At 40.6% G+C, this 25,187-nt stretch overlaps 1 protein-coding gene across 1 annotated transcript in view; it reads left to right on the plus strand.

Annotated features, from left to right (window-relative positions):
* Positions 1-25,187, plus strand: part of DOCK3 (dedicator of cytokinesis 3) — a 351,466-nt gene that overhangs the window by 266,624 nt on the left and 59,655 nt on the right. Inside the window, exons 20-25 of the mRNA XM_029916016.1 lie at positions 3,490-3,571; positions 7,683-7,853; positions 11,441-11,633; positions 13,950-14,077; positions 16,727-16,873; positions 18,793-18,891. Of these exons, the coding sequence (XP_029771876.1) occupies positions 3,490-3,571; positions 7,683-7,853; positions 11,441-11,633; positions 13,950-14,077; positions 16,727-16,873; positions 18,793-18,891 (820 nt within the window). The remainder of the gene's footprint in view (positions 1-3,489; positions 3,572-7,682; positions 7,854-11,440; positions 11,634-13,949; positions 14,078-16,726; positions 16,874-18,792; positions 18,892-25,187) is intronic.

Below are 25,187 nucleotides of genomic sequence, written 5' to 3' on the forward strand. Positions count from 1 at the left end.
GAATGTATTAAATAAGCAAACACCACCAACAAGCAAAACAAGTACTACAATGTAAAAATATTAAAAAAAAAGAAAAGAAAACCCTCTCCCATGCATAAATGAAAGATTACACACAAAGAACTCACATCTTTTCAAGCTTCAATAGTAAATATTCTGCTACTATGTATTAAATACTGCATGGTTTGCCCAAGCTAAGATGAAACCACATCATAAATCAATAAGCATTTTGCATTTTCTTTCATTATCTACTCAAAGTCATGCCTATTGCACCTCTAAACATTTCATTAAATCCAATTATTTATTGATCATTTATATATCTTTCTTGGAGAAAAATTTATTTAAGTTCTTTGCCCGTTTTTATTTTATTTTTTCTTAATGTTTATTCATTTTTGAGAGACAGAGAGAGACAGAGTATGAGCAGGGGAGGGGCAGAGACAGAGGGAAACAGTTTTTGAAGCGGGCTCCAGACTCCGAGCTGTCAGCACAGAGCCTGACACGGGGCTCCAGCTCACAAATTGTGAGATCATGACCTGAGCCAAAGTCAGACACTTAATCGACTGAGCCACCCAGGTGCCCCTGACCATTTTTTTAAAAATGTTTGCTTAATTATTTATTTTAAGAGAGAGAGAGAGAGACAGTGGGGAAGAAGCAGAGAGGGAGGGAGGGAGAGAGAGAATCCAAGCAGGCTCCACGTCCAGGGCAGAGCCTGATGTAGGGCTCAGTTTCACAACTGAAAGATCATGACCTGAACCAATATGAAGAATCAGATACTCAACTGACTGAGCCACCCAGGCACCCCTCCTTTGCCTATTTTTTAAATCAGATTGGCTGGTTTTTTAAGTATTATTTTTCTAGTACTATATTGAATGGAAGTAGAAAAAAAAGGCATACTTGTTCCTGATCTTAGAGAAACAACTTTCTTTCACCCTTGAGTAGGATATTAGCTGTGGTCTTTCAGCTGACATTTTAAACTGTAGTTTACTACACAATTGTCATTCTTTTCCTTCTAAGAAATAGTGGCAAAGCTACTAAAAGTAAGTCTGACTTTTTCATTGAGAAACATGTGAATTGCTAAAAATGGCACCAACAAATAAATTTAAAGAAATAAAAAACTGTTGATAAAAGATTTAATATAAATAGTTAAAATGGGAAACAGACATTATCTAAAACCATTAAGACACAGCTTTTTTTTAAATTTTTTTTAATGTTTTATTTATTTTTGATACAGAGAGAGACAGAGTATGAGAGGGGGAGGGTCAGAGAGAGAGGGAGACACAGACATGGAAGCAGGCTCCAGGCTCTGAGCTAGCTGTCAGCACAGAGCCTGACGCGGGGCTCGAACCCACAAACGTGAGATCTGACCTGAGCCGAAGCCGGAGGCTTAACCGACTGAGCCACCCAGGCGCCCCAAGACACAGCTTCTTGATCCATTTGTCAGTTGATGGACATTTAGGCTCTTTCCATGATTTGGCTATTGTTTAAAGTATTGCTATGAACATTGTGGTTTATATATACAATGGAATACTACATGGCAATGAGAAAGAATGAAATCTGGCCATTTGTAGCAACATGGATGGAACCTGAGGGTATTATGCTAAGTGAAATAAGTCAGGCAGAGAAAGACAGATACCATATGTTTTCACTCATATGTGGTACAGGAGAAACTTAACAGAGGACCATAGCGGAGGGGAAGGGGAAAAAAATAGTCACAACCAGAGAGAGGGGGAGACAAACCATAAGAGACTCTTAAATACTGAGAACAAACTGAGGGTTGATGGGGGTGGGGGAAGGGGGAAATGGGTGATGGTCATGGAGGAAGGCACTTCCTGGGATGAGCACTGGGTATTATATGGAAACCAACTTGACAATAACCTATAATAAAAAATAAAACTATTAAGACAATTTAAAAAGTCATACTTTTTTCTATAGAATTAACACAACTTCTGAAAATATATGTAAAACCCAAGGGTGATGAGGCTGTGGAGTCACTGGAACTGCCGTTTTGATGTCACTTTGTAGAGCAGGCACTGTGCTGCTAGTGCTTTATGTTTGTCATCATCTCATTAGTATTCACAACAGCTTTGAAGTGTACTACTGTTTCCTCTGTATTTTATTTTTTATTTTTTAAAAAATGTTTTTAATAGTTTATTGTCAGATTGGTTTCCATATAACACCCAGTGCTTTTCCCCACAAGCGCCCTCCTCCATTACCACCCCCTCCCCCTCCCCCTCCCCCTTCAGCCCTCCGTTCATTTTCAGTATTCAATAGTCTCTCATGATTTGCGTCCCTCTTTCTCCCCAACTCTCTTTCCACCTTCCCCTCCCTAAGGTCCTCTGTTAGGTTTCTCCTGTTAGACCTCTGAGTGCAAACATATGGTATCTTTCCTTCTCCACCTGACTTATTTCGCTTAGCGTGATACCCTCAAGGTCTACATGGCAATGAGAAAGAATGAAATTTGGACATTTGTAGTAAAAAAAAAGTTTTTAATGTTTATTTATTATTGAGAGACTGAGAGACACAGAGCATGAGCATGGGAGGGGCAGAAAGAAGGGAGACACAACATTTAAAGCAGACTCCAGGCTCTGAATTGTCAGCACAGAGCCCGACATGGGGCTCGAACCCACAAACCATAAGATCATGATCTGAGCCGAAGTCGGATGCTTAGCTGACTGAGCCACCCAGGTGCCCTTCCTCTGTATTTTAATCTCCCCAGTTCGCACTCACTCACTCAGGTATCTTTTAGGTTGTCTTCTTTCTGGAGTCCATATTTTCTCCTTCTGCTCTTGCACATGGGAGTAATGTCCTTCTCAGTTCGATAGATAGGGTAGACAAAGTTTACAGAGCTCCCTTCCTCTCTGCCATCTTGGCTCCTCCCTTCCTCTGTATTTTAAACCAAGAGAATGGCATAGAGGGATCAGATTACTTGCCCAAGGATACAGAGCTAGAAATTGATAGGCTCCAGAGGTAACCCTACTGTCTGACCAAGACTTTACTTGACCTCTGTGCTCTCTTGCCATGCAAAGGAGCAGGCCTTCTGATCCTGTAATCTCATTTCACTCTGGTTACTTGGTTCTAAGGAAATAAAATGGATGTGATGAAGGTAGAGCAAGGAGACACTTAGGACTGTATACCTTATCCAGCATCTCCTCCTTGCTAGTCATTGTTGAATGTTCTGGAGACATAGAAATTTTAGACAAAACAAAAATACAGATGAAGTCTAGGACTCTGGGAAAACTTTCCTATAATCAAAGAAAAAATGTGTGTCAGGGAAAGTGAGAAAGAATGATTATAATTGCTAATTAAAATGTAGCAACTCTACGGACAAAGTGTGTTGTCTGGTCTCAGATGATCTGAAGATTTCACATTTGTAACAGATTCATCACTCCATTCTGGCTCATCAGCAAGATATATATTATTCCTGTGTGGTAAATTTCAAGCTGCATTGCTTTTGAGTTAAAGTGGGGTTTCTGGAACTGTTCTCTTTCCCAGGGAGCTCATTCGCTGTTTGAAGTGGTACATGGACTGCTCAGCAGAACTGATTCGACAGGACCATATTCAGGAAGCCATGAGGGTAATGTACTGAGCTCGCTGTATATAAAGGGCCCACGACAAGTTAGATATTTTAGTACACTGGCCTGCTTTCAGGAATGTCTTGGACCACATAATTCCCCTTTCCTCACCTTGATTTTGCCCCCAGAAGACCTTTATTCCAATGTTATCTTAAAGCAGGAAGGAGGGATAATGTACATGTAAACCGCTGGCCATCCTTCCTGCCTGGTTTTGCCAATAGCAAACATCTCTGCTTCTACTGGCCAAAGCATCATATCTCCTTCTAAAGCAATGTTGGTGGCAACATTGATTAGAATTAAGATCTTCCAACACTTTTCCCATCTTCAGTGGTTACTAAAAAACGGTTATTTTTTAGAACTGTTTTAAGTAAAAAGAGATGATTGGATGCACTGTATATGGATACGCTAAGAAGACAATCTTAAAACCTTGACCTTTGGAGGAAAACAGAGTCTCCGGTGGCAGCACTCTTGCATGGAGAGGCTCCAAGATAAGCCAGCCTTTTGCATTTCTGGGCAGCTCAAGTTTTCAGGGGAACCATAGTCATTGTGAATTAACTTCACTTTCTGGTAACTTCTTTTCATGGCACTTCTTCTGCTATAGAAACCCACCTAGAAGAATGTTGATTTCTCTTTTGCTTAACAGTTCTCAAGATAGCTTTTTAAAGAAAGCTGCCATATCCCTTGGGAGGCCCATGCTTTCTCCCTTTCTGCTCCTACATTTTCTTGTTCTTGAGTTACTTTTTAACCATGTCTTTCCTACCCTTTCCATTTAGCAATAAAAGAAGAGTGGCAACAAAGTAGTTCTGCTTTTTCTCTGTTCTCTTTTAATTTCACACCATTTGCTCCAAGTACTATTGGGCCTGTGATTTTGTTGTTCTTGTCCACATGCTAACAGGTGAGACAGGTGCTTTCCTAAACGTCATCACACTGAAGAGGCAAAATCAAATCATAGGTCTGTTTCCCCCTGCCTCTTCTCTGTACATTCTGTAAAAATCTAAGGCCATACGTATTATTTCTGTCCTCCTTCATATAATACATGTCTACAAAGCAGTCAGCATCTGCTGTGGATGTCAAGATGCAAAGAGGACTAAGACAGACCTCTCCCCTTGAAGAACATATCACCACTGAAGTATGCACAAGCACAAGTGTAGAGCAGAGTTCTGAGTATGATATGGGGACAGGGCCTGCATTCTGTTCTTCTCTAAACCTAGTACCTGGCAGGTGCCCCAGACAACATTTGAGGGGATAAAAGTTGAGTGAAATGCAAAAGATTCTGTGTGAGCCCCTAAATTAATTGCTTGGGATACTGGAGAAGGCATTACAGAAGTTGTTTTCTCCTAACAATCATTCATTAAGTCATTCAGTCAAGTCAGTGTTATTTGATACCTGCCATGTGTCAGACACTGAGTAGCCACTGGGGATTCAGCAGAAAAGGCTGTGAGGAAAGCGGAGGAAAGACAGACAATAAATATGTAAGACAGATAAATGTACAAGCTAAGTGGGAAAAAATCTTGATAAGTGAGTACTATCAAGGAAATAAACAGGATCATAGCATAGATTGACTAGAGAGGAAAGTTTACTTCAGATCAAGATTTTAGGGAAAGTTTACCTGAGGAAGTGACCTCTGGGCTGAAATCAATGTGAAGAGCTAGGAGATGAGCATTCCAGACAGAAGAAAAAGCATGTTTAAAAGCCTTGGTGGGAAACAGCTTGAGTTTTCAAGCAACCAAAAAGTAGCTGATGTGACCAAAGCAGGGAATTAATTTCAAATGTTAACTTGGATGTGGAAGGTAACAGAAAGGAAGAACTGAGGCTGGTTCCAAGGAGTCTGGCTAGATCAGCTGGGTTGATATCAGGGTTACTTAGGGAGATACAGAATTCTGGGAGAGGGTCAGGTTTGGGTGGAGAGAAAGATTTCCATTTGGGGAAACATTTTTCTGAGGTACTTTCATACTTATTCTTACCACTGCAGGTTTGTTTGAATGGCCTCTCATACTGAATATGTACGCATCCAGTACTAAGGTTTTATCAGGTCATTTCCCCTTCTTCAAGTTTTAGCTGACAAATCCTCTAGTCAGTCCTGTTTTCATCCTTTACAGAATGCACATGGTCCTGGCCTAACAGCTCTCATTCTGGTATGATAAAGTGTGGACCAGGAAACCTCATCCTCCTTACTCTTGATTCAGTACATCCTGCCACTCATATCATATCTCTTCCTTTCACTTTCAAGGTTGTGGCCTTTCTAAGAAAGTTTGACCACTAAGGAAGATGAAAATAAAGAGTCCTTTGTTTTCTTACTTGCTTATTTTGTTTGTTCCCTTATGAATGACCTGTAGGAGGTATCTTTGGTGGGTTTAAGGATGGTATTTGACAAGATAGTCTAAAAAGACAGCATACTGTTCACTGGTGAGCTACATCAGGTCCCCCAGGGAACCGTGAAGAGAAAAGAGCAGGCACCATGGATCTTCTTAGTGATAGAAAGGTTGTAATAACTTTTAGGATCTCTTTTCCTTTCAGGTTTATTAACTTAAGTAGAAATGGACAGAGTGGCTACTTCACCCACCATTAAGCGCTTTATTGTCTCCATGCAAGATTGGGAATACCTTTGAACTTTCAACAAATTCCATAGGCTTCACCACTCACCTCCTTCCTCACTGGCCCACCCTCTTCTCTTTCCCCGGTTGCATCAGTCAGAGGCAACCAGCCATCACCTGGTCCTGCCCACACTGGTGCCGACCATAAAAATCAAGAGGAGTGGGCAAGGGAAGTCAGGTAGTGATGTATGACTGGAAGTAGACTTATTTTCTATCCCTTATTCAGGTTTTCTCAGGGCCATCTTGGACATTGTTTTATATTTTAAAATTTAATGGAGATACTAAGATCTCATGCCCAGGAAGTGCAAGCAATTTTGCTGTCTGATTCTGCCTTTCACTATAAACTAGTAGATGTTTCAAGACATTCAATATATCTCTTGTCTTAGCTGTTTCAAACTGGGGGGAAATAGGTCATAAGGTGCACATTTTCCCTTTTAAAATTAGAGTACACAGTGCAGATCTCCCTGGTTCTTTTCAGACCAGGCATTAAAAGGTTACTGAAACGGAGGCTGTAGCTTTTTTGCTGGTAAGGCCACACACTTTAATTTTTTTCTACACAATCTTCTGATTCAAGTCTTGGAAGACATATCTTTCTGACCTAGCCATTCTACAATGCCTACTGAATTCTATATGGGCTGCAAAACAAACAGAATAAGGTTTTGTTTTGCCAAACCTTCTGATAGATACATAGGTCATGAAAAGTAGCTTCAGAATTGTTTTCTATTTTATATTTCAAGTAACTGAGCTCCATTTGTTTCATCCTTGGATAAGTTTCTCTCCCAGTGTTCTGCCTTCCCAATGTCTGGGAAATCTGTGGCATTTTTTTGATTAGAAAGCATAGTCTTAGATCGTCAATCTGTTCTTTTAAAAGATAATTACTGTGCTCATAGCATGGGCCAAGCTGTAAGGACTCCTCAGAATTAAATTCTGCTCCCAAAGTAAGTTATGGGAGCTTCATCTTCTGCATTGTTCAAAAATTGTCTTTGGGAAGGTGTCCGGGTTTGGAAGAGGATGGAGAGTGCGTATGTCAGGTCACCTGGGGCTGTGCAACCTGGGGCAAGTTTTCTCCAGACTTAATCTCCAGTGAGAAGGCTGGCACCATGTCAGATCCCACTATATCTCAAAGGTGCAGAAGGCTTCTTAAGTACTTTTCCTTCTTGGAATAAATTCAAGAGAGGTTACATCATTGCTTTTGAAGCCTCTTATTTCCAGACCTGAAAAAAATGCAAAGAAACTTTTATTTTGATCCTGTATGTTATGGTTCCTCAGTCTGTGGTTCCTCAATTCCAGAACCACAGAAGCAGTTATGAAATAATTGATAAGTCTCTCAGCAGGAAGACAACTGCTGCTCAGTGACCATTCGGACTTTGGAGATTATTTTAAAAGATAATTTCCAAATCTCCACAGTTGAATTGTCCACCATCTGATTTTGGTATACAATTTGCTGTTACTTAACCTTTGTTCCCTGCTGTGCTAGCTCTTGGCCATCTTTAACACCTCTTCATCCCTTTTATTCCAGGCCCTAGAGTACCTTTTTAAGTTCATCGTGCAGTCAAGGATCCTGTACTCACGAGCCACCTGTGGGATGGAAGAGGAGCAATTCCGGTCCAGCATCCAAGAACTTTTCCAGTCCATTCGGTTTGTGCTCAGTCTGGACAGCAGAAACTCAGAAACACTCCTTTTCACTCAGGTCTGTGAGCTACAGGGAAATTTTGCTGCTGGATTCTGTCTTAATGGCTGGTTTCTTTGTCCTCTGGCTTCCAGAGTTGAAGAAGCCCTGCCAGGCTCCTGTGTGTGGGTAAAGGGTGACTTGCAAGGAAATACCTAATAGAACGAAATGCTGTTTTTACTTCAAAGTTCGCTATGCCCCAGCTACCAGATATACAATAGCCCAGTGGCTTTAGAGTGGAGAAGAAACACAACTTTATTCTCAGAAGCCTCTTTTTTTTTATTTATTCACTTTGAGAGCAAGCACAACCAGAGGAGGAGCAGGGAGAGTAAGAGACAGAATCCCAAGCAGGCTCCACGAGCATGCAGCCTAATGTGGGCCTCGAACTCAGGAACAGTGAGATCATGACCTAAGCTGAGATCAGGAGTCGAATGCTCAACCAGATGACCACCCTGGCATCCTTCAGAAGCCCTCTTTAAACCAAACTTATTTAGTTACATACTTTTCATGAACATCTTATTTAAAGGGGGTATTCAAAACATAATAGAGAATTTTATTTCCTAGTCACTGTTAATTTTTTTTAAATATTTTTAAATAAACTTTATATTGGTACTTGTCCATTCCAGAAGTTAAGAGTAAAATAGGCAGAAATAATTAGAAAACATTGTTTAATAATTAAGATTAGGGGCACTGGGGTGGCTTAGTCAGTTAAGCGTCTAACTTCGCCTCAGGTCATGATCTCATGGTCTGTGGGTTTGAGCCCCGCATCGGGCTCTGTGCTAACAGCTCAGAGCCTGGAGCCTGTTTCAGATTCTGTGTCTCCCTCTCTGCCCCTCCCCTGCTTGCATACACTTTTTCTCTCTCTCCCTCTCTCCCTCTCTCTCTCTGTCTAAAATAAACATTTAAAATTTTTTAAAGAATTAAGATAGGATTCTATTAGAAATATCAGTGTAGGAAGGAAATTTGGTTCCTTATATTAAGAACGTCTGATTAGCTAATCTGTTACCTTTTCTAGGTAGCTTCATTCTAGAAAGGTTAGAAGATAGTGTTTATTACCCCAGTCACAAGGGGGTTATTTTCTTACATTAGTAAATGTCAGAATTTTATCTAATAGATTGCATTTCTTTGATTTTTTTGAAGGGAATTAATTATTATTCAAAACCTATCAGCAAAGATCAGACAGCCTCTCTCACCTCCATTCATTCAGTTGCTGCCAGGACTGTCATGAGTGCAAATATATATTTAAATATCTCCTTTAAGATTAGAATAGTCTGGGGGCACATGGGTGGCTCAGTTGGTTAAGTGTCCAGCTCTTTATTTTGGCTCTGGTCATGATCACACAATTCATGAGATTGAATCCCAAGTTGGGTTCTGTGATGACGGTGCAGAGCCTGCTTGGGATTCTCTTTCTTCCTCTCTCTCTACCTCTCCCCTGCTCTTGCTCATACTCTCTTTCTCTCTCTGGCACTCTCTCTGTCTGTCTGTCTCTCTCTCTCTCCCCAAATAGATGACCATTAAAAAAAAAAAAGAATAGTCTGCTTTTTTGTTTTCTACTTGACCCTATATTGCCCCAATGCCAATTGCCTTTAAGCCCCTTGGACTTAACTGTGAACAAGACTCTTTAAAAGATGGGGATTCCTCAAGGTCTCCAGGTGCCTCTGTAAGAAGGCTCATTTGATGGTCTCCCCTCAAAAGTACTCCAAGCAACTCCTTCCTCCCCGTGTCTCTCCTCTAGCCCATTGCTTCTGCCAGCAAGGGCCAAGGACACCTACTCTTCCTCTCAGCATAAACAGTTATGGAGAGCTCAGAGGTAGCTAGCAGAGCAGGGCAGATATGCTTTCTGAGAACTTGGCAGTGCCCTGTCCTGCATAGCATGCTCCTATCTCATCAGGATAGTTTAGATGTAGTCTCAGCTTAGACCCATGTGAAGAGCCTAATTCTTTGGTGCCAAACTCATGTTTCATGAGTTCCAGGACTCTCAGAAAGTCTATGGTTCAGTCACATTATACATCTTTGCTTCTGGCCACTAGGAGATGTTAGGGTGCAAGTGCCCTACTGTTCTGGTGCATAAGTATGGAAAATCTCACCATGTAAGATAACATTCACTATTTGTTATTGATTATAAAATACCCGCTTTTCCTCCTTTGTCTTTTGTATCTCACTGCTTATGATAATATGTTTTTGTGCTCATTCTAATTATTGCAAAAAAATATCTCTAATATCCCAGGGGGTTATAAATCTATAGATAGAATTCATGTCAGTTCTATTCTTGGGCCTGGCCTGAACATATACTATACTATGACAGACAGGTTTCCCCATGGCATGTATTTTTACTCACTCTAGGCCCATGTCTATTGCTTGATGAAACAGTCAAGGAAAACAGCCTCCCATTCACTGCCTGCCACATAGGAAGAGTACACTCTCACTTCTCATCTCAAAGTGACATTTCATTCCCCTTTGTGAATTCTGGGTTAATAATGTAAGAGAATTGAGAAGTGGAAAAGCCTTCTTCATGTTGCTTCCATGTAGAGAAGAGAGAATGAGGACCAGCATTTAATGAAAGCCGAAGATGTGCCAGGCACTCTAACTAAAAACTCACTTTATGCACCTAATTTTTTTCATGCCAATACCAAGAGATAAGTGATAGTATCATCTTTATTTTATAGATAAGAAAACTGAGGATTAAACAGTAACTCACTCAAGGTGATGTTAACAGATAAGTAGTAAAGTTGAGGTTTGAACTATGTCTAATTCCAAAAGCCATTCTCTTTCTTCTATACTACTCTGCCTCTAAAAGGCTCTGGAACTATTATCAGGTTATCCTGAAGAGTCCACCTCATGGGTCTAACCAGAACCAAGATCCATGAAGAGAAGTCTCCAAATATACAGACTCCTGCCTGTGCTCAGAGCCATCTAGGTTGCTGAACTCTATGCCAACATAATCATCAGTCCTTAAGAATTCATAGTTTACTAAATCCGTACAGTCTCTATCCTTTTGGATTTATACTTGAGACTGCCAAGCATCACAGATGAAGGGCATAATTTATAGTCTTCAGATTTCATGATTTCAGATAAATGTCTCCATCCTGGGGAAAATGGTCCAGCTCTCAGAGCTGCATTGCTGGCTACAGGGCTGTGAACGGAGTTCAGCTCATGCTGCTTGGTGGTGCCCAGCTCTTTCTGCTATATTGAGAGGTTCCTGGCTTGAATTTGAAACCAAAATTAGAAAGTCAAGAGTTTGATCATAGAGACAGACAAAAAATTTAAATCCATTTTATAAGCAAAACAGCTATGTCTATTAAGCCATATTGAACTGATTTCTTTTTATATTCCCTTCTCTTGCCAGCAACTATGTTGGCAAGTTATGATAGTTTCAAGTGGTCTGGGCCCCAGCAAATTTTCTTGTTCTGGTTTCCTTTTTACTCCTCCCTGTTCTATGCCCTAAGAGTGCTGTAGGGATATGTGGAGTCAAAGACCACGGAGGAGCTCACATGAGGCAGGGGTGCTGCAATGCCTTTTCAACCTCTTATATTATTATTGTCTGAGCATAGATACCGAAAGACAGACACCAAACTCTGTGCTAACCACAGCTTCACTTGCTTCTTCAGGCTGCACTCCTCAATTCCTTCCCAACTATCTTTGATGAACTGCTGCAAATGTTCACCGTGCAGGAGGTGGCAGAGTTTGTAAGAGGGACTCTGGGGAGCATGCCCAGCACTGTGCACATTGGGCAGTCAATGGATGTCGTGAAGCTGCAGTCTATCGCTAGGACTGTGGATAGCCGTCTGTTTTCTTTCTCAGGTAAATCAAGTTGGGATGGGAATCAGACTGACCTTTCCTCCTTTCCAGGGTATTGTCAAGTAGTAACCAAAAGATCAGTTTATCAGTCATCATGCAAGAAGCCTGTGGCCCTAAAAATGCAGAGTTTTGGGTAAACTCTATTAGATAATACAGCCAAGATCTAGGCCTACTGCCTTGCTCATGATTTATCCCTAGGGACCCCCACCCTGGGGCATGCCCATGAGGTGGCCTGCAGAGCAACTTCCAGACCTACAAGTCTAGCCAGCTGCCAAGAGTAGGGCCTGTCACCCCCACACTCAGCAAGATGGGAAAGCAGAGGAAAAGGAAGGGGAACAAGAGACAAGGGTATAGCCAAAGGGGATAAGGATGAGTTAAGGAGATAAGAGAGATCCTGAAAGAGGGCCCTGAGGACCAACTGTGTTTTCTTTGTTCCTTATCTCACCAATCAGATTCCTTTCCTGTCTTTGAAAGAACCTATAAGGATTAGACAGAGATGGATGGTGAGCCCTCCCCACTCCCCAAGAGGTCAAGACAGCCTAACAAATAGTCAACAGCTCAGATTGCCTTTCAGAAAGAACCTCCAGATTCATACTTGAAACCACATTCAGCATGATCCTCCTGGCAGGGGTACCAAATACTCAGTGGCCAAATGTTAAGATCAATATGAGCTTAATCCTTTAAATGGAATGTCACAATCATAGAATAAATTTCTAGGGCACAGGAATAAATCCGAAACGCTAGGAACAATTATTGTTAGAGTTTTCATAACTAGAATTTTTGGTAGTAAAAATTTTTAAGTTTGACTTTTAAAGTATAAGAATAGTAATTTCTCAACCAAGTGCTACACACAATTGCAATAATAAACATTCCTTTTAACTTAACTCTGCCATTGTAGGGTATTATTCCTGGCACAGCTGCCACCAAGAGAGTCAGCTTTTCTCTACCAGTAGCTATTTATGGTAAACACTTCTCTCTTCACCTATTCCTAGATTGAAGATTTTATCACTGGTTTGGACACATTAGCACTGAGGCCACTGCACACATTCAAGCTTTGTGCACTGCTTAAAGAAGATGCTTCTGAATATATGGGAAGGGGAACAGCAGACTGCCCTCACTGACATCTTTTATTTCTAATATTTTTGCATGCATATTTGCATGATTCCATAATCACTTAAGAAAAATTCTTAAACTTTATGTGGCAGTGTAACTGTGTAGTTGAATTTTAAGCGGATAAGCCACCCCCAAGTTCTCATTTGCATTTCAATTTCATTGAATGCTTGACTTACAGAGTCTTCGTTGAAGCAGGAAGGTGGTGTCTTTTAAACAACACTTAACTGTCTCAGAGCATATCAGTTTGGTCTTTGCAGCCAGTTCCAGTAATAAACTACTATTTTCTCTGCAGATAGTTATTGATTGATATAGAAATCCTGCTATGTTGGTATAATTTTGGTCTGCAAAATGTGTTATGAACTTCATTTTTGTCTACACATCCTTTTAAACATAGAATAGCTGTCATTCCATTTTATAGTCTAAGTATTTGACAAGACAGCTCCAAATCTCTTATATGTCATGTAATTTGTCTTTGGCTAAAAACCTATTTTCTTTCTGAATTTTATCTGAAACATGTAACTGTGGTCAAGTGTGAACAATAAATTGGCAATGCCCTGGTGGGTTTATATTACTGATAATCTGACTAAATCCTGCTGGCCAGGTATCAAGGTACCTGGAGAGTCACACAGTCTGACCACATAGTGCAGAGCACCAGAAACATGTTCACACTGTATTTCATTTTGTCTGCCTGAGGTGGGAAAGGAAATAGGCCTAATTGCTGCCACAAAGTAAATGCTCACCGTGGGGACGGGGGGTGCAGGGGGTGCCAGGTCAGCTAGCCAGAGCATCATAAAGAGTAACCATTTATAATCTATAGCAGTCTGCAGGTTCAGTGAGTGTAGTTCATAGAAATAGGTCTGTCAATTAAATGGAATTTTCAGTTTAAGCGATGCTTTTTGGAATCTAGTTGTTAAAGAGATTTTGTTTGGGAGCAATTTCCTAACATTCATCCTGCACAAAATGGCATCAATACTGAGGCTTAAAATGATAAAGAAGGAAAGAGAAATGGAAGGATAATGCTGTGGGATGTCTTACAGTGTCCAGAAAGTGGGCTTATAGGCCCTCATAAAGGAAGGGAATGACCTCCATCTTGGCACCAGTTCAGCCCCACTTGTTTTGAGACCAGTTAAGTCTCACAGTGTCACTGGCTTCCAGAAGTCGCTAGTTCTCTAAAGGGCTTCTTCACCTTTGTGTTTTCTCTCTCAGAATCCCGCCGCATCCTGCTTCCCGTGGTTCTCCATCACATTCACCTTCACCTGAGGCAGCAGAAAGAGCTGCTGATCTGCTCAGGGATTCTTGGCAGCATCTTCTCCATCGTCAAGACCAGCTCTCTGGTAGTGGCCCCATGCCCACTACATCTCCCCTCAGCTCTGCCCCAGTCTTGTATTACTTTAACCAGAGGCAGACCAACAAAGATCACTTTGTGCCCTTCTCAGTCAGAGAAGCTTTCATCAGTGACAGGAAGGCGTCCAAGTGAGCAGAGGCCTGTGTATGCCCAGCAGGCTTCTCAATACAACACAGTTTTGCTATTTGAAAAAGTTGAGTTCCTGAAATGTAGTTCTCTTTAACACCAGAAAGCTGAATCCTGTGCCATGTTCTGTTTTTATCAAAAGGTATTAATCCTCTGTTCCTGGGAGTGTTCTAAGGATACTAAGGCACAAGCACAGAGAGGCAGGCCCAGGTTGAGAGGCAGCTTGCTCATTCAGACTTTTCTGTCAGCTTCCTGGCAGCCTGATTCCACCCATATGGCATTCCATACGATGCCAGATAAGGTCAGGACATACGAGAGATAATTGTTGCCCAGAAGTGCTCTGAGCCTCATGGGATGATAGACTTGGACTTTAAAGATGAGGTTTCAACTGGCATTGCTTTTGCCTAGTTTCTTTCCTCTTTACTTTTTCTTTTACGAAGAGATCTGTGGTGGGAAGGGAAGGGAAGGAAGGCGGGAAAGACATGATCAGGCATGAATAAAGGTAGGAATTTATTTTAATGATATTTATTTTATATACTTATGGTACTAGGAAAAATGCTTATTTCTTAGAGAAAATTTGTAAACTATAAGAAAGTATAAAGAAAGAAATTAAGAACAAAAATGAGTTTTTTATTACAGCATCTTAAGTTGAGGTAAGGTTTCTGGAGAATTAAATTACAACTGCATTTTAAATGAAGGCCAATATTCTAGATGAGTTGTTTGTGGTTTTGGGGGGAGTTTTTGTTGTTGTTGTTGTTGTTGTTTGTCAGCTATAGCCTTGTCCAAAATCTTGTCCCATTTTGCGGCTGTCTTTTCACTTATGCTATTATTTCTTTTGATAAACAGAATAATTAATTCTATTTCTGTGTATTTTCTTAGAATAAAGTTACTTAGATATTCCTCCATAAAAATAAATAAAATAAAATGAAGGCCAATAGCCAGGTGATAAGAAGGTAAAGTGTTAGGCTATCCATGTGGAACAGTAGAGGTCCAGGAAAAAAAAGAGTGTGGTTGGTTTGATTAGGGTACAGGGCCTCAATAGGGTGCTCTGGTGTCCAGACTTAAAGTACCATCTGGTGGCAGGGGCCCTGCTTGGCAGAGTGCCTGTGGTGCCTGTAGTGGCCCTATTGTTTGCTCTTGGCTCCAGGCAAGGCTTGGCAGCTCTCCTTCCCACCAGGCCTCAAAGAGTCAACACCAAGCACATAAGGTCTATTAGCAGCCCAAGGTCAGACTTGAGGAAGTGGAAGACTTATTGCTAAATAAAGGAGAGAAATTGAAGGGGGAAATAAAGGGAAAGAGAGGAATGGAGGAGGAATGGGAATAGGTAAAAACCTGAAGGAGATGGTCTAGTTGTATTTGTGGGGCTAGAGAGTCAGGTACAATTGTAGTTGTTTACAACTAGTCAGAGAGACATCGTAAGTGAGAGTGTTATGATCACTTCAGCAGAAGAGAGAGATCACCTTAGCACCAAGAGCTGCTCCAGCTCTTCATGTGGAATGGGGCACAGTATGATTATATTGAATGAATGGGTTGGGGGTGGAATTTAAGCTCCATGAGCATAGAGATACTATCTTTCTTGTTCACCTGTGTGTACTCGGGTTCACAAACAATGAGTAGCATATAGTAATTGCTTAATGAATAATGGGTTGGTGGATGGATGGACAGATGGACATTTGTACCAGTAATAATAAAGAGAGGCTGGAGAAGGGGCAGTGGGAATCTCCGTGAGATAAAATCAGGCTACAAGATTTGAGATTCAACGTGAGAGGTCTATAAAAGGACAGCACAGACTCTTCCTAAATTCAGTGTGGTGGCTGAGAAGCAGCCCTTCATGGGGAGGCATGCTCTGTTGTTGTTTTTCTGAGGCTGCCTGAGAAAGACACACTGAGACCAGAGTCCTTCAGGAGGCCCAGGAAACATGAGCAAGAAAGCTGAAAAGCTCAAAGAGAGATGTAGACATATCTGAGCAACAGTTGGGGCCAGCAAAGCTTGAGATCGCCTAAGGAGAAAGACCTGAGAAGAAAACAGTCCTCTTAAATACTGAAATACTTTTATGTGAATTCAGGTGCATGTTAGCAGTCCTGAAGATGCCAACACCACACCCTGTGGCCTGAATACTTTACCATTTTCTCAAAGTGTCAGTCAGCAGTGTTGTGCTTTCTTCTGACTCTTCTAGGGAAATCAAAGTAAACAGATACATCTGGACCTTCGCTTCTGCCTTGAATACTGAAATTAATATATGCACCTGACGTTCAGTACAGTGGGTGTCAAGTGGTGCTAGGTCAGGCGAAGGGCCCAGCCACCATACCAGGGCAACAGAGACAGGTTTGCCTCACCTTCTCTCAGAGCTGTTGTCCCAGGTTCCTTGACACCTCATGCTAGTGAGGCCGAGAACTCAGTGTTGAAAGTCCAGTCAGAAAACCACTCCCAATGGTACACACTTTGTAAGTGCTGCCAGCTGCACGTCAGCCAGGTTGGTGCTAACAGTGTGCTCTCTCACTGCTCGCTCCAGGAGGCAGATGTCATGGAGGAGGTAGAAATGATGGTGGAGAGCCTCCTGGACGTGCTCTTGCAGACTCTGCTCACCATCATGAGCAAATCGCACGCTCAGGAGGCGGTAAGAGGGCAGCGGTGCCCGCAGTGCACAGCCGAGATCACTGTTAGTAACTAACATTCAGGTTTTCTTGCTTTCTTTTCTAACCTGGGGCTCCTCCACACCAACCCCCACCTCCTCATAGCACCACCTTCATCTCCACCTCCCTGCATGATTGTCAGCATGCTGCCTTCTTCCCTTCTCGCATCTGGCTCCCATCTCCACTCTGAAAGCTGTAGGTTGTAGTCCCAGAAGTCTACTCTAGGGCAGATGTGGGGAATGCTCCCTGTCTTGCTTTCCTGCACACTGTCACTGTTGCCTTGGCCTTTGTGCCAACTCATTTTCTATTCTGTAGAATGAAGCAGAGATGCAGTAAGAGATTGAAGAGGGGAAAATGGACTATTCCTTCTAGGAGCAGGCTCTCCTAAATGGTGTGCACAACAGAATAATTTTCTAGAATTTGGTTGTATCTACAATGTTGTTGCTTTTGTCCACAACGTTTGTATCTAAATGTCTCATCAGGAAAAATGTGATGAGGTAGAATTGCACTGGCATTATTGGACAATTAGAAGAGAAACAGCGTGGGGAATCCTCTCATTAGGGACAGAGAGACAGCCCCCACTCCTATACCTAGAGTGGACTTCTTAACCCTGATGGTAGAACACATAAACAGATTACACAGACTCTTCCATTTGGCAGGTGGGAGACTGCAGTGGTTTCTTTGAAGCAAATCATCTGTGGGAACAAGCTAAGCCCAGTACGCTAGGGAGGGCAGGAGGAGCAGAGAGCAGGCATGTGTTCTGAAGCACTGGGCTTGGAAAGAATGTTCCCTTGGGAGCTCCTGTTGAGGGCACTCTCACTATAGGTAAAAACGTGTACCCTGATATGTCCTGGTAACCCATTCTTCTGACTAACTACACAGTGCTTGCTGTGGACCTACCCATGCTTTATGCACTTTACAAATAGTAACTCATTTAGCAACACTAAATTACATATGTTTAATGAAGATGATAATTTGCATAATTTACTGAGCACTTCCTTTACATACTGGACTTTTTCACAGAAAAGCTTTCTGTGCATTCATTCCTTTGATCCTTGTACTAAATCTAGGAATTATAGCTTATTGTGCCATTTTTCCAGATAAAACTGAGGTTCATATACATGTATATATTCTACACATATACATATGTCTAATAATTTCATGTGTCTAGAAATTATTCGAGAGCCAAAAATATTGTTGTCAAATTTCCATGAGTTTAAAAACATTTGGTCAGTTGCCCCATGCCAAAAATTGCCATAAGATGGTAAAAGTCTTGGAGTACTTAAAACAAGGTCTTCTTACATGTTACCCCAGATGGAACTTGAAGGAATTTTAAAGACTCATTTTTTTATCCATAAATTTTTACTTACCTTAAAGCCCATAATTTGCCTTCTCACAAAGGTCAGTTTTGACTCCTCTACCTTCCAATATGTCAGCCTACTATGTTCCATCTTCCTGATCCAGTAACCACATGTAAACTCTAGGAAGTCCCCAGAAGATTCTTGGAGAAGGGCTGTCCATCTTGGAGCAAGATGGGAGGAGCCCAAATTCTGTCCAGAGAAGGCCAAGCACCCTGTTCTGAGTAATCCCGTTAGATTTCAGTACAGTGGCCTGGCAATATATAGTGACAAAGGATTGCATAGCCAAAAATTTCCTAGGGAAAAAAAACCCAGACTTTATGTCTTACTTTGCAATATTTCTTTGTTATAGGTTAAGGTTTTTCCATTAGTCCCATGCTGCAGAGGTCTTATTAAAATTTCCAAGCCCTTCAGAAAAGAAAACTTGGCAGAAAGGAAATCTCATTTTCAGGACCAGAGTTCTCCCCTTCCCTTTCATGATCATTGGGGCCATCTCAGACCCTTCCTTCTCTCCTTACCCTCTGTGGATTGGGGAAATACAGCTCTTATGATTAGTTGCACCAAGTGTTTTCTTGGTTGGTCCTCAGGGCGAGTATGTGTCCTGCCTTCTCTCGCTGCTCCGCCAGATGTGTGACACCCATTACCAGCACCTCCTGGACAACTTCCAGAGCAAAGATGAACTCAAGGTAGGCAGCACACCTACCTCAAAAGTGACCTTTCACCCAGGAAAAGGAAACATGCAGCTAAGACTGACCAGAAGCTTCCTCCTGCCAGGGGTATAAGTACAAGTGACCAGCTCTGCCCAGAGTGGAGGGTTCACCAGCCCTACTTTATGGCTGCAAGTGTACGGCTTCCCGAAGCTGAGAGCCAGCAATGTTCTTACACAGCCAGACCCCAGTAACACTGGCAAATTTTCACTGACTAATAGTAGCTCTGAGACCATGTCCCTCTATGAGAGGCTGCTGTAGGCCATAGTAGCTGTCAGCAAACGAACTCTTCCCTTTCTTATGAACTCACCAATCACCTTATATTTTGCCCCTGCAAACCAGACTCCACTGTTTAATAACTGTGTAATAATAATAATGACAACTTTTCATTACAATGTATTTCTGGAAGTGACCTGTAGAGAGCAAAAGTGAGCACTGCCCATTGGCTACCAGACTCCGGATCCAGAGCATCAGAGCAGCTAGGGCAGAGAAATGGGCCCATGATCCAGACAACAAGGGAGAATTCTCAAGCTTCCAGTGGTATCACTGCTGACAAACTTCTGGGGCTTATGTCTTTGCCTTAGAATGTGCTACTCAGTTCATCCCTTGACGAACAAACCATTTCAAATTTTAATTCTATGCTCTGCCTCCATTTAGAACCAAGTCATTTGCATTTCATAATAATGCATTATATTGTTTTTTATTCACATGACCTTCATAAATCATATTGTATCAGTTAATATGTATTAGGCATCACTTTCTTGTATCTGATCTTGCCTGCCTTTCCACAGACTTGGATCTCTGCAGATTGTTATCATTAATTCATTGCTTTAAAGTCAGCCTAACTTCTTGGAGGGATGGACTTTGACAGCCCTTGAAGTGAGCCAAAAGTTAGCCAGAGCCCAAAGCTCACATCCAAGTCCAGCAGTGCTTGAGCTGGGGTTGGGGGGCCTTAAAATCCAGTGTACGCTGTTCTAGATCACTTTCCTCATGTCATTTTATACTAACTGATTTACATTCCGAAGCTCAGGCTGGCATCATTCTCTTACTTTTAATTAAATGTTTATTTTTATAATAGCAGTGTATATGCATAATTTTTTATTTTTAAATTTGTTATTCATTTATTGAAAGCCTACTATGTGCAAGTACTATATCCAGAACTTTGTGGGTTTTAAATTTTTTAATTATTCATAGTCTTAAAAGTTAAAACACATTACAAAGCTTATAACATAAAATGGTAGTTCCCTGCCTCAACCTGACCCATGTCCAGTTACTGCTCCCCAAAAGCAGCCACTTTGAACACTTTTGCTGTTCTTGAAGCTTCTACTGCCATTTAAAATTTTAGCTGTCAAAAAGATAATAAAAAATAAAATAAAAATTTAACTGTCACTTGTTATCTATTTTCTTCTTTCCATGGAAGATGAGGGTGATTCTCCTGTGTCATTCCTCCCTCCCTCCCTCTCTCTCTCTCTCTCTCTCTCTCTCTCTCTCCCTCTCCCTCTCCCTCTCACACACACACACACACACACACACATACACACACACACACACACACACACACATGCACATCTTTCCTCTCTTTCTTCCAATATACTTAAATTCTTTCTTCCAATATAGTTTGCATACACTTTTGTTTAAATTGGTAATCAACTCTTCCTTATTATAGCTAGGTAAATACAGTGGTGAACCAGCTGCTATACTACTATACTTACTTTTTTTGTAAAACTTTTTGTTTTTTACTGGAGTTAATTGCTTCTTTTGTCATTTGCTTGTTTTTTGTTTTCTTTTGGTTTTAAAATCTGGCTAGGCTTTCCTACAACCTCTCTGTAGTAAATCTCTCCTTCCAGCATTCCTCAAGGTCACATCTGTTGGATACTGTCAGGTCACTTTTTTTTCCTGGAAACTTTCCTTGTTTTTATTTGTTTTAGTCTCTAACCTTTATGTTAGAGACTTTCCTCTTATACATACAGACTTTTGGATGCCAGTCCTGGGTCTGAAAGTAAGGTGCTCTGGTACTACTTAGAAGCTCTATATATGTTCAGGGCTTGTCTCCAGCAGACTTCCCTGTAGCTGACTAAAGAGGGTCTGGTCATTTAGTCAGAGCATCCTCTAATTCCTGTAGCTACTGGTCTGTTCTCTTGGATTTGTCTATTTCCTGAGAGAGGAATCACTTACCCTTCCTAGGGATGGAGTAGCCTGCCAATATTTTGGGAACCAAATAACACAAAGGGGTTGGGGGCCTTCCAGTTCATCAGGTAAACTTTGTCTCAGTGCCTATTTTCATTTTGGCATCTCCACCATCTTATGTTGCTGTATCCTTGAGAACAAATCCTCAGTGATCAACTACTCCCTCAGTCTTCTGATAGGATGGGGAAAGCCTGGTCACCCAGGGACATGAAATGGCAGAAGGGGTCGTAGGGAGACTGTCAATCAATCTTCCTCTGTGTAGCCCTCATATCCAGTCCCACAGAGGTACTTGGCGATGCCGCCAGTTTCTGAGATCCTTGCTTCCTGCTGCTATCACTTCTAAAGGCTCTTGGCTGTCATCTTTCTCAAGTATATTAAGTCAGTTACCATAAAAGCTTTCAAAATTTATTCATCTCTTCTGGTTACTGTGTTATTTCCTGCTTTCTTTGTCTCTGTGGACATATGTATTTTTTAACAATAATTTTAGAGGATTTGAGCTGAACTAGAGATGAGGGAACATATGTAGTCCACCACACCAAATATAGAGTTTTGTACATATGTTCTTTTTTATGACAGCATTATTGAGATATAATTTGCATACCATAAAATTTACACTTGTAAACTGTACAGTTCAGTGTCTCTGATTATATCCATCTTAAAAGACATCACAAATTAACAAGGTCAAGTTAGTAATTTATAACTGCACAAAGAAAAGCCCAAGACCAGATGGCTTAATTGGTGCATTCTACCAAATTTTTAAAGAAGAATTAATACCAGTCCTTCACAAGCTCTTACAAGAAATAAAGAGTTGGGAACTCAACTCATGAGATCAGTATTACCCTGACATGAAAACCATAATGAGACATCACAAGAAAAGAAAAATATAGACTAATATCCCTTATAAATGTAAACGCAAAACCTTTAGCAGCACATTAGCAAACAGAATCCAGGAACATATTAGAAGGTATACACCATGATCAAGTGGGGTTGATCCCAGAAATGCAAGGTTAGACTAATATATGCTAACCAATCAATGGAATACACCATTAAAGAAATCTGGTCATTTGTAGGAAAGTGGATGGACCTCGAGGGTGTCATGCTAAGTGAAATAAGTCAGGCAAAGAAGGACAGAGACCATATGTTTGCACTCATAGGTCTAACAGGAGAACAGGAGAAACCTAATGGAGGACCAGGGGGAGGGGAAGAGGGAAAGAGAGTTGGAGAGAGAGAGACACACAAAACTTGAGAGACTATTGAATACTGAAAAGGAACCGAGGGTTGAAGGAGAAGGGAGGGGGCGCCTGGGTGGCTCAGTCAGTTGAGCCTCCGACTCAGATCTCACATTCGTGGGTTTGAGCCCCGCGTCAGGCTCTGTGCTGACAGCTAGCTCAGAGCCTGGAGCCTGCTTCAGATTCTGTGTCTCCTTCTCTCTCTGCCCCTCCCCCTCTCATGCTCTGTCTCTCTCTGTATCAAAAATAAACAAAACATTAAAAAAAAAAAAAGAAGGGAAAGGGAGAGGGGGGAAGAGGTGGAGGTGTTGGAGGAGGGCACTTGTGGGGAAGAGCACTGGGTGTTGTATGGAAACCAATTTGACAATAAACTTTTTTAAATAAAAAATAAAAAACAAAACAAAGAAGGAATACACCATTAAATAGAATAAAAGACAAAAAGAGGATCATCATAATGGATGTAAAAAAAAAAAAAACCATTGAAAAAAAATCCACCAACCTTTCATGATATAATCATTCAACAAATAGAAGGGAATTTCTTCAGACTAATAAAGGGCATCTATGAAAAACCCACACTAACATCAGACTTAATAACAAAAGACTGAATACTTTTCTCTTAAGGTCAGGAACAAGAAATCTGCTCTAACCACTTATATTCATTATACTGGAGGATCTAGCTGGAGCATTTAGGTACAAAAAAGAAATAAAAGTCACCCAGGTGGGAAAGGAAGACGTAAAATTATGTCTATCCTCAAATGACATGATTTTGCATACAGAAAATCCTAAGATATCCACAAAACACTATCAGAAGTAATAAGTTCAGCAAAGTTGCAGGAAACACAATTAATACACAAAAATCAATGACATTTCTTAGCACTAGTAATGAACAACTCAAAAATGAAATTAAGAGAACAGCTCCATTTACAATGGCATAAAAACAAATAAAATAATTAGGAAAAGAAAGAAGATCTAAATTAATGAAAAGATACCCCATGCTCATGGATTGGAACACCTAAGATTATTAAGACAGTACTTCACAAAGTGATCTACAGGTTTGATACGAGACCTCTCCAAGTTTCAGCTGCCATTTTGCAGATGTTGACAGTCTGATCTATAATTAATAGGGGAATGAAAGGGACTCAGAATAGCCAAATGATCTTGAAAAAGAAAACAAAATTGAAGGATTCATACTTCCCAGTTTAAAACTTATAACAAAGTAACAGTAACCAGAATTGGTACTGGCATAAAGATAGACATAAAGATCAATGGAATTGGATTGAGATTCTAGGAATAAACTTTTATATGTACAGTCATTTGATTTTCAGTAATATTCCCAAGATAATTCAGAGAGTAAAGCAGTCTTTTCAACAAATGGTGCTGGGACACTTTGATATCTCTGTGCAAAAAAAAAGGGAAAAAAAGAAATTGTACCTCTACCTCATATCATATTTAAAAAATCAATAGGAAAGGGATCAGAGACTTAAATGTAAGAGCTAAACTATAAACCTCTTAGAAGGAAACATAAGAGTATATCTCTGTGTCTTTCAGTTTAGCAGTGATTCTTAGTTATGAAACCCAAAGCAAGCAACAAAAGAAAAAACAGATGTTAGACTTCATCAAAATTAAAAACTTATGTATTTCCAAAAAAAAAAAGAAAAGAAAAACATGTATTTTAAAGGATGCCGGATCCCCTAGGTGGCTCAGTCGGTTAAGCATCCGACTTCAGCTCAGGTCATGATCTCCCAGTTCATGGGTTCGAGCCCCACTTCAGGCTCTGTGCTAACAGCTAGCTCAGAGCCAGGAGCCTGCTTTGGATTCTGTGTCTCCCTCTCTCTCTGACCCTCCCCTGCTAATGCTGTCTCTCTCTGTCTCTCAGAAATAAATTTAAAAAACATTAAAAAAAATTTTAAAGGATGCCAAGAAGAAAGTGAAAGACAACCCACAGAATGGAAGAAAATATTGACTAATCATATATCTACTAAAAGACTTGCATGTAAAATATATATAGAACTCTTACAACTCAAGAATTAAAAGGCAACTTGATTTCAAAATGGGCAAAGTATTTGAATAGACATTTTCTCAAAGAAGATACATAAATTGCCAATACACACATGAAAAGATGTTCAGCATCATTAGTCTTAGGGAAATGTGAAGCAAAACCACAATAAGATACCACTTCACATTGAGAGTAGATATAATAAAAAAGACAAATATTAATTCTAGTTTTAATATTTGGTGTAATTCTCCAGTGAAGCCATCTGGTCATGCACTTTTCTTAGCATGAAGCTTTTAAATTATTAATTTGGGGCGCTGGGTGGCTCAGTCAGTTAAGCATCCGGCTTCGGCTCAGGTCATGATCTCACAGTTCGTGGGTTCGAACCCCACATCGGGCTCTGTGCTGACAGCTAGCTCAGAGCCTGGAGCCTGCTTCAGTTTCTGTGTCTCCCTCTCTCTCTGACCCTCCACTGCTAATGCTGTCTCTCTCTGTCGTTCAAAAATAAATTTTTAAAAAATTTTAATGATTAATTTTATCTGTTCATTTATGATAGGTCTATTCAGATTTGTTTCAATTTAAATGAATTTTGGCTGTTTGTATCTTTCTAAGAATTTTCCCATTTCATCTAGGTTACATAATTTATTCTTGGTTTGTAAACTTTGTTGATCTTTGCAAAGAATCAACTTTTGGTTTCGTTTTTTGCTGTTTTTCTATTCTTTCTCAGTTTCACTTATTATTCCCTTCCTTCTATTTGCTTTGTTTAGTTTGCTCTTCTTTCTCTAGTTTTTTAAGGTGTAAGGTAGGTTTTGATTTGAGACCTTAACTTTTTTAATTTTATTTTATTATTTACTTTTGAGAGAGAG

Source organism: Suricata suricatta, chromosome 12 (genome assembly GCF_006229205.1).
Source record: "Suricata suricatta isolate VVHF042 chromosome 12, meerkat_22Aug2017_6uvM2_HiC, whole genome shotgun sequence".
Lineage (NCBI taxonomy): Eukaryota > Metazoa > Chordata > Mammalia > Carnivora > Herpestidae > Suricata > Suricata suricatta.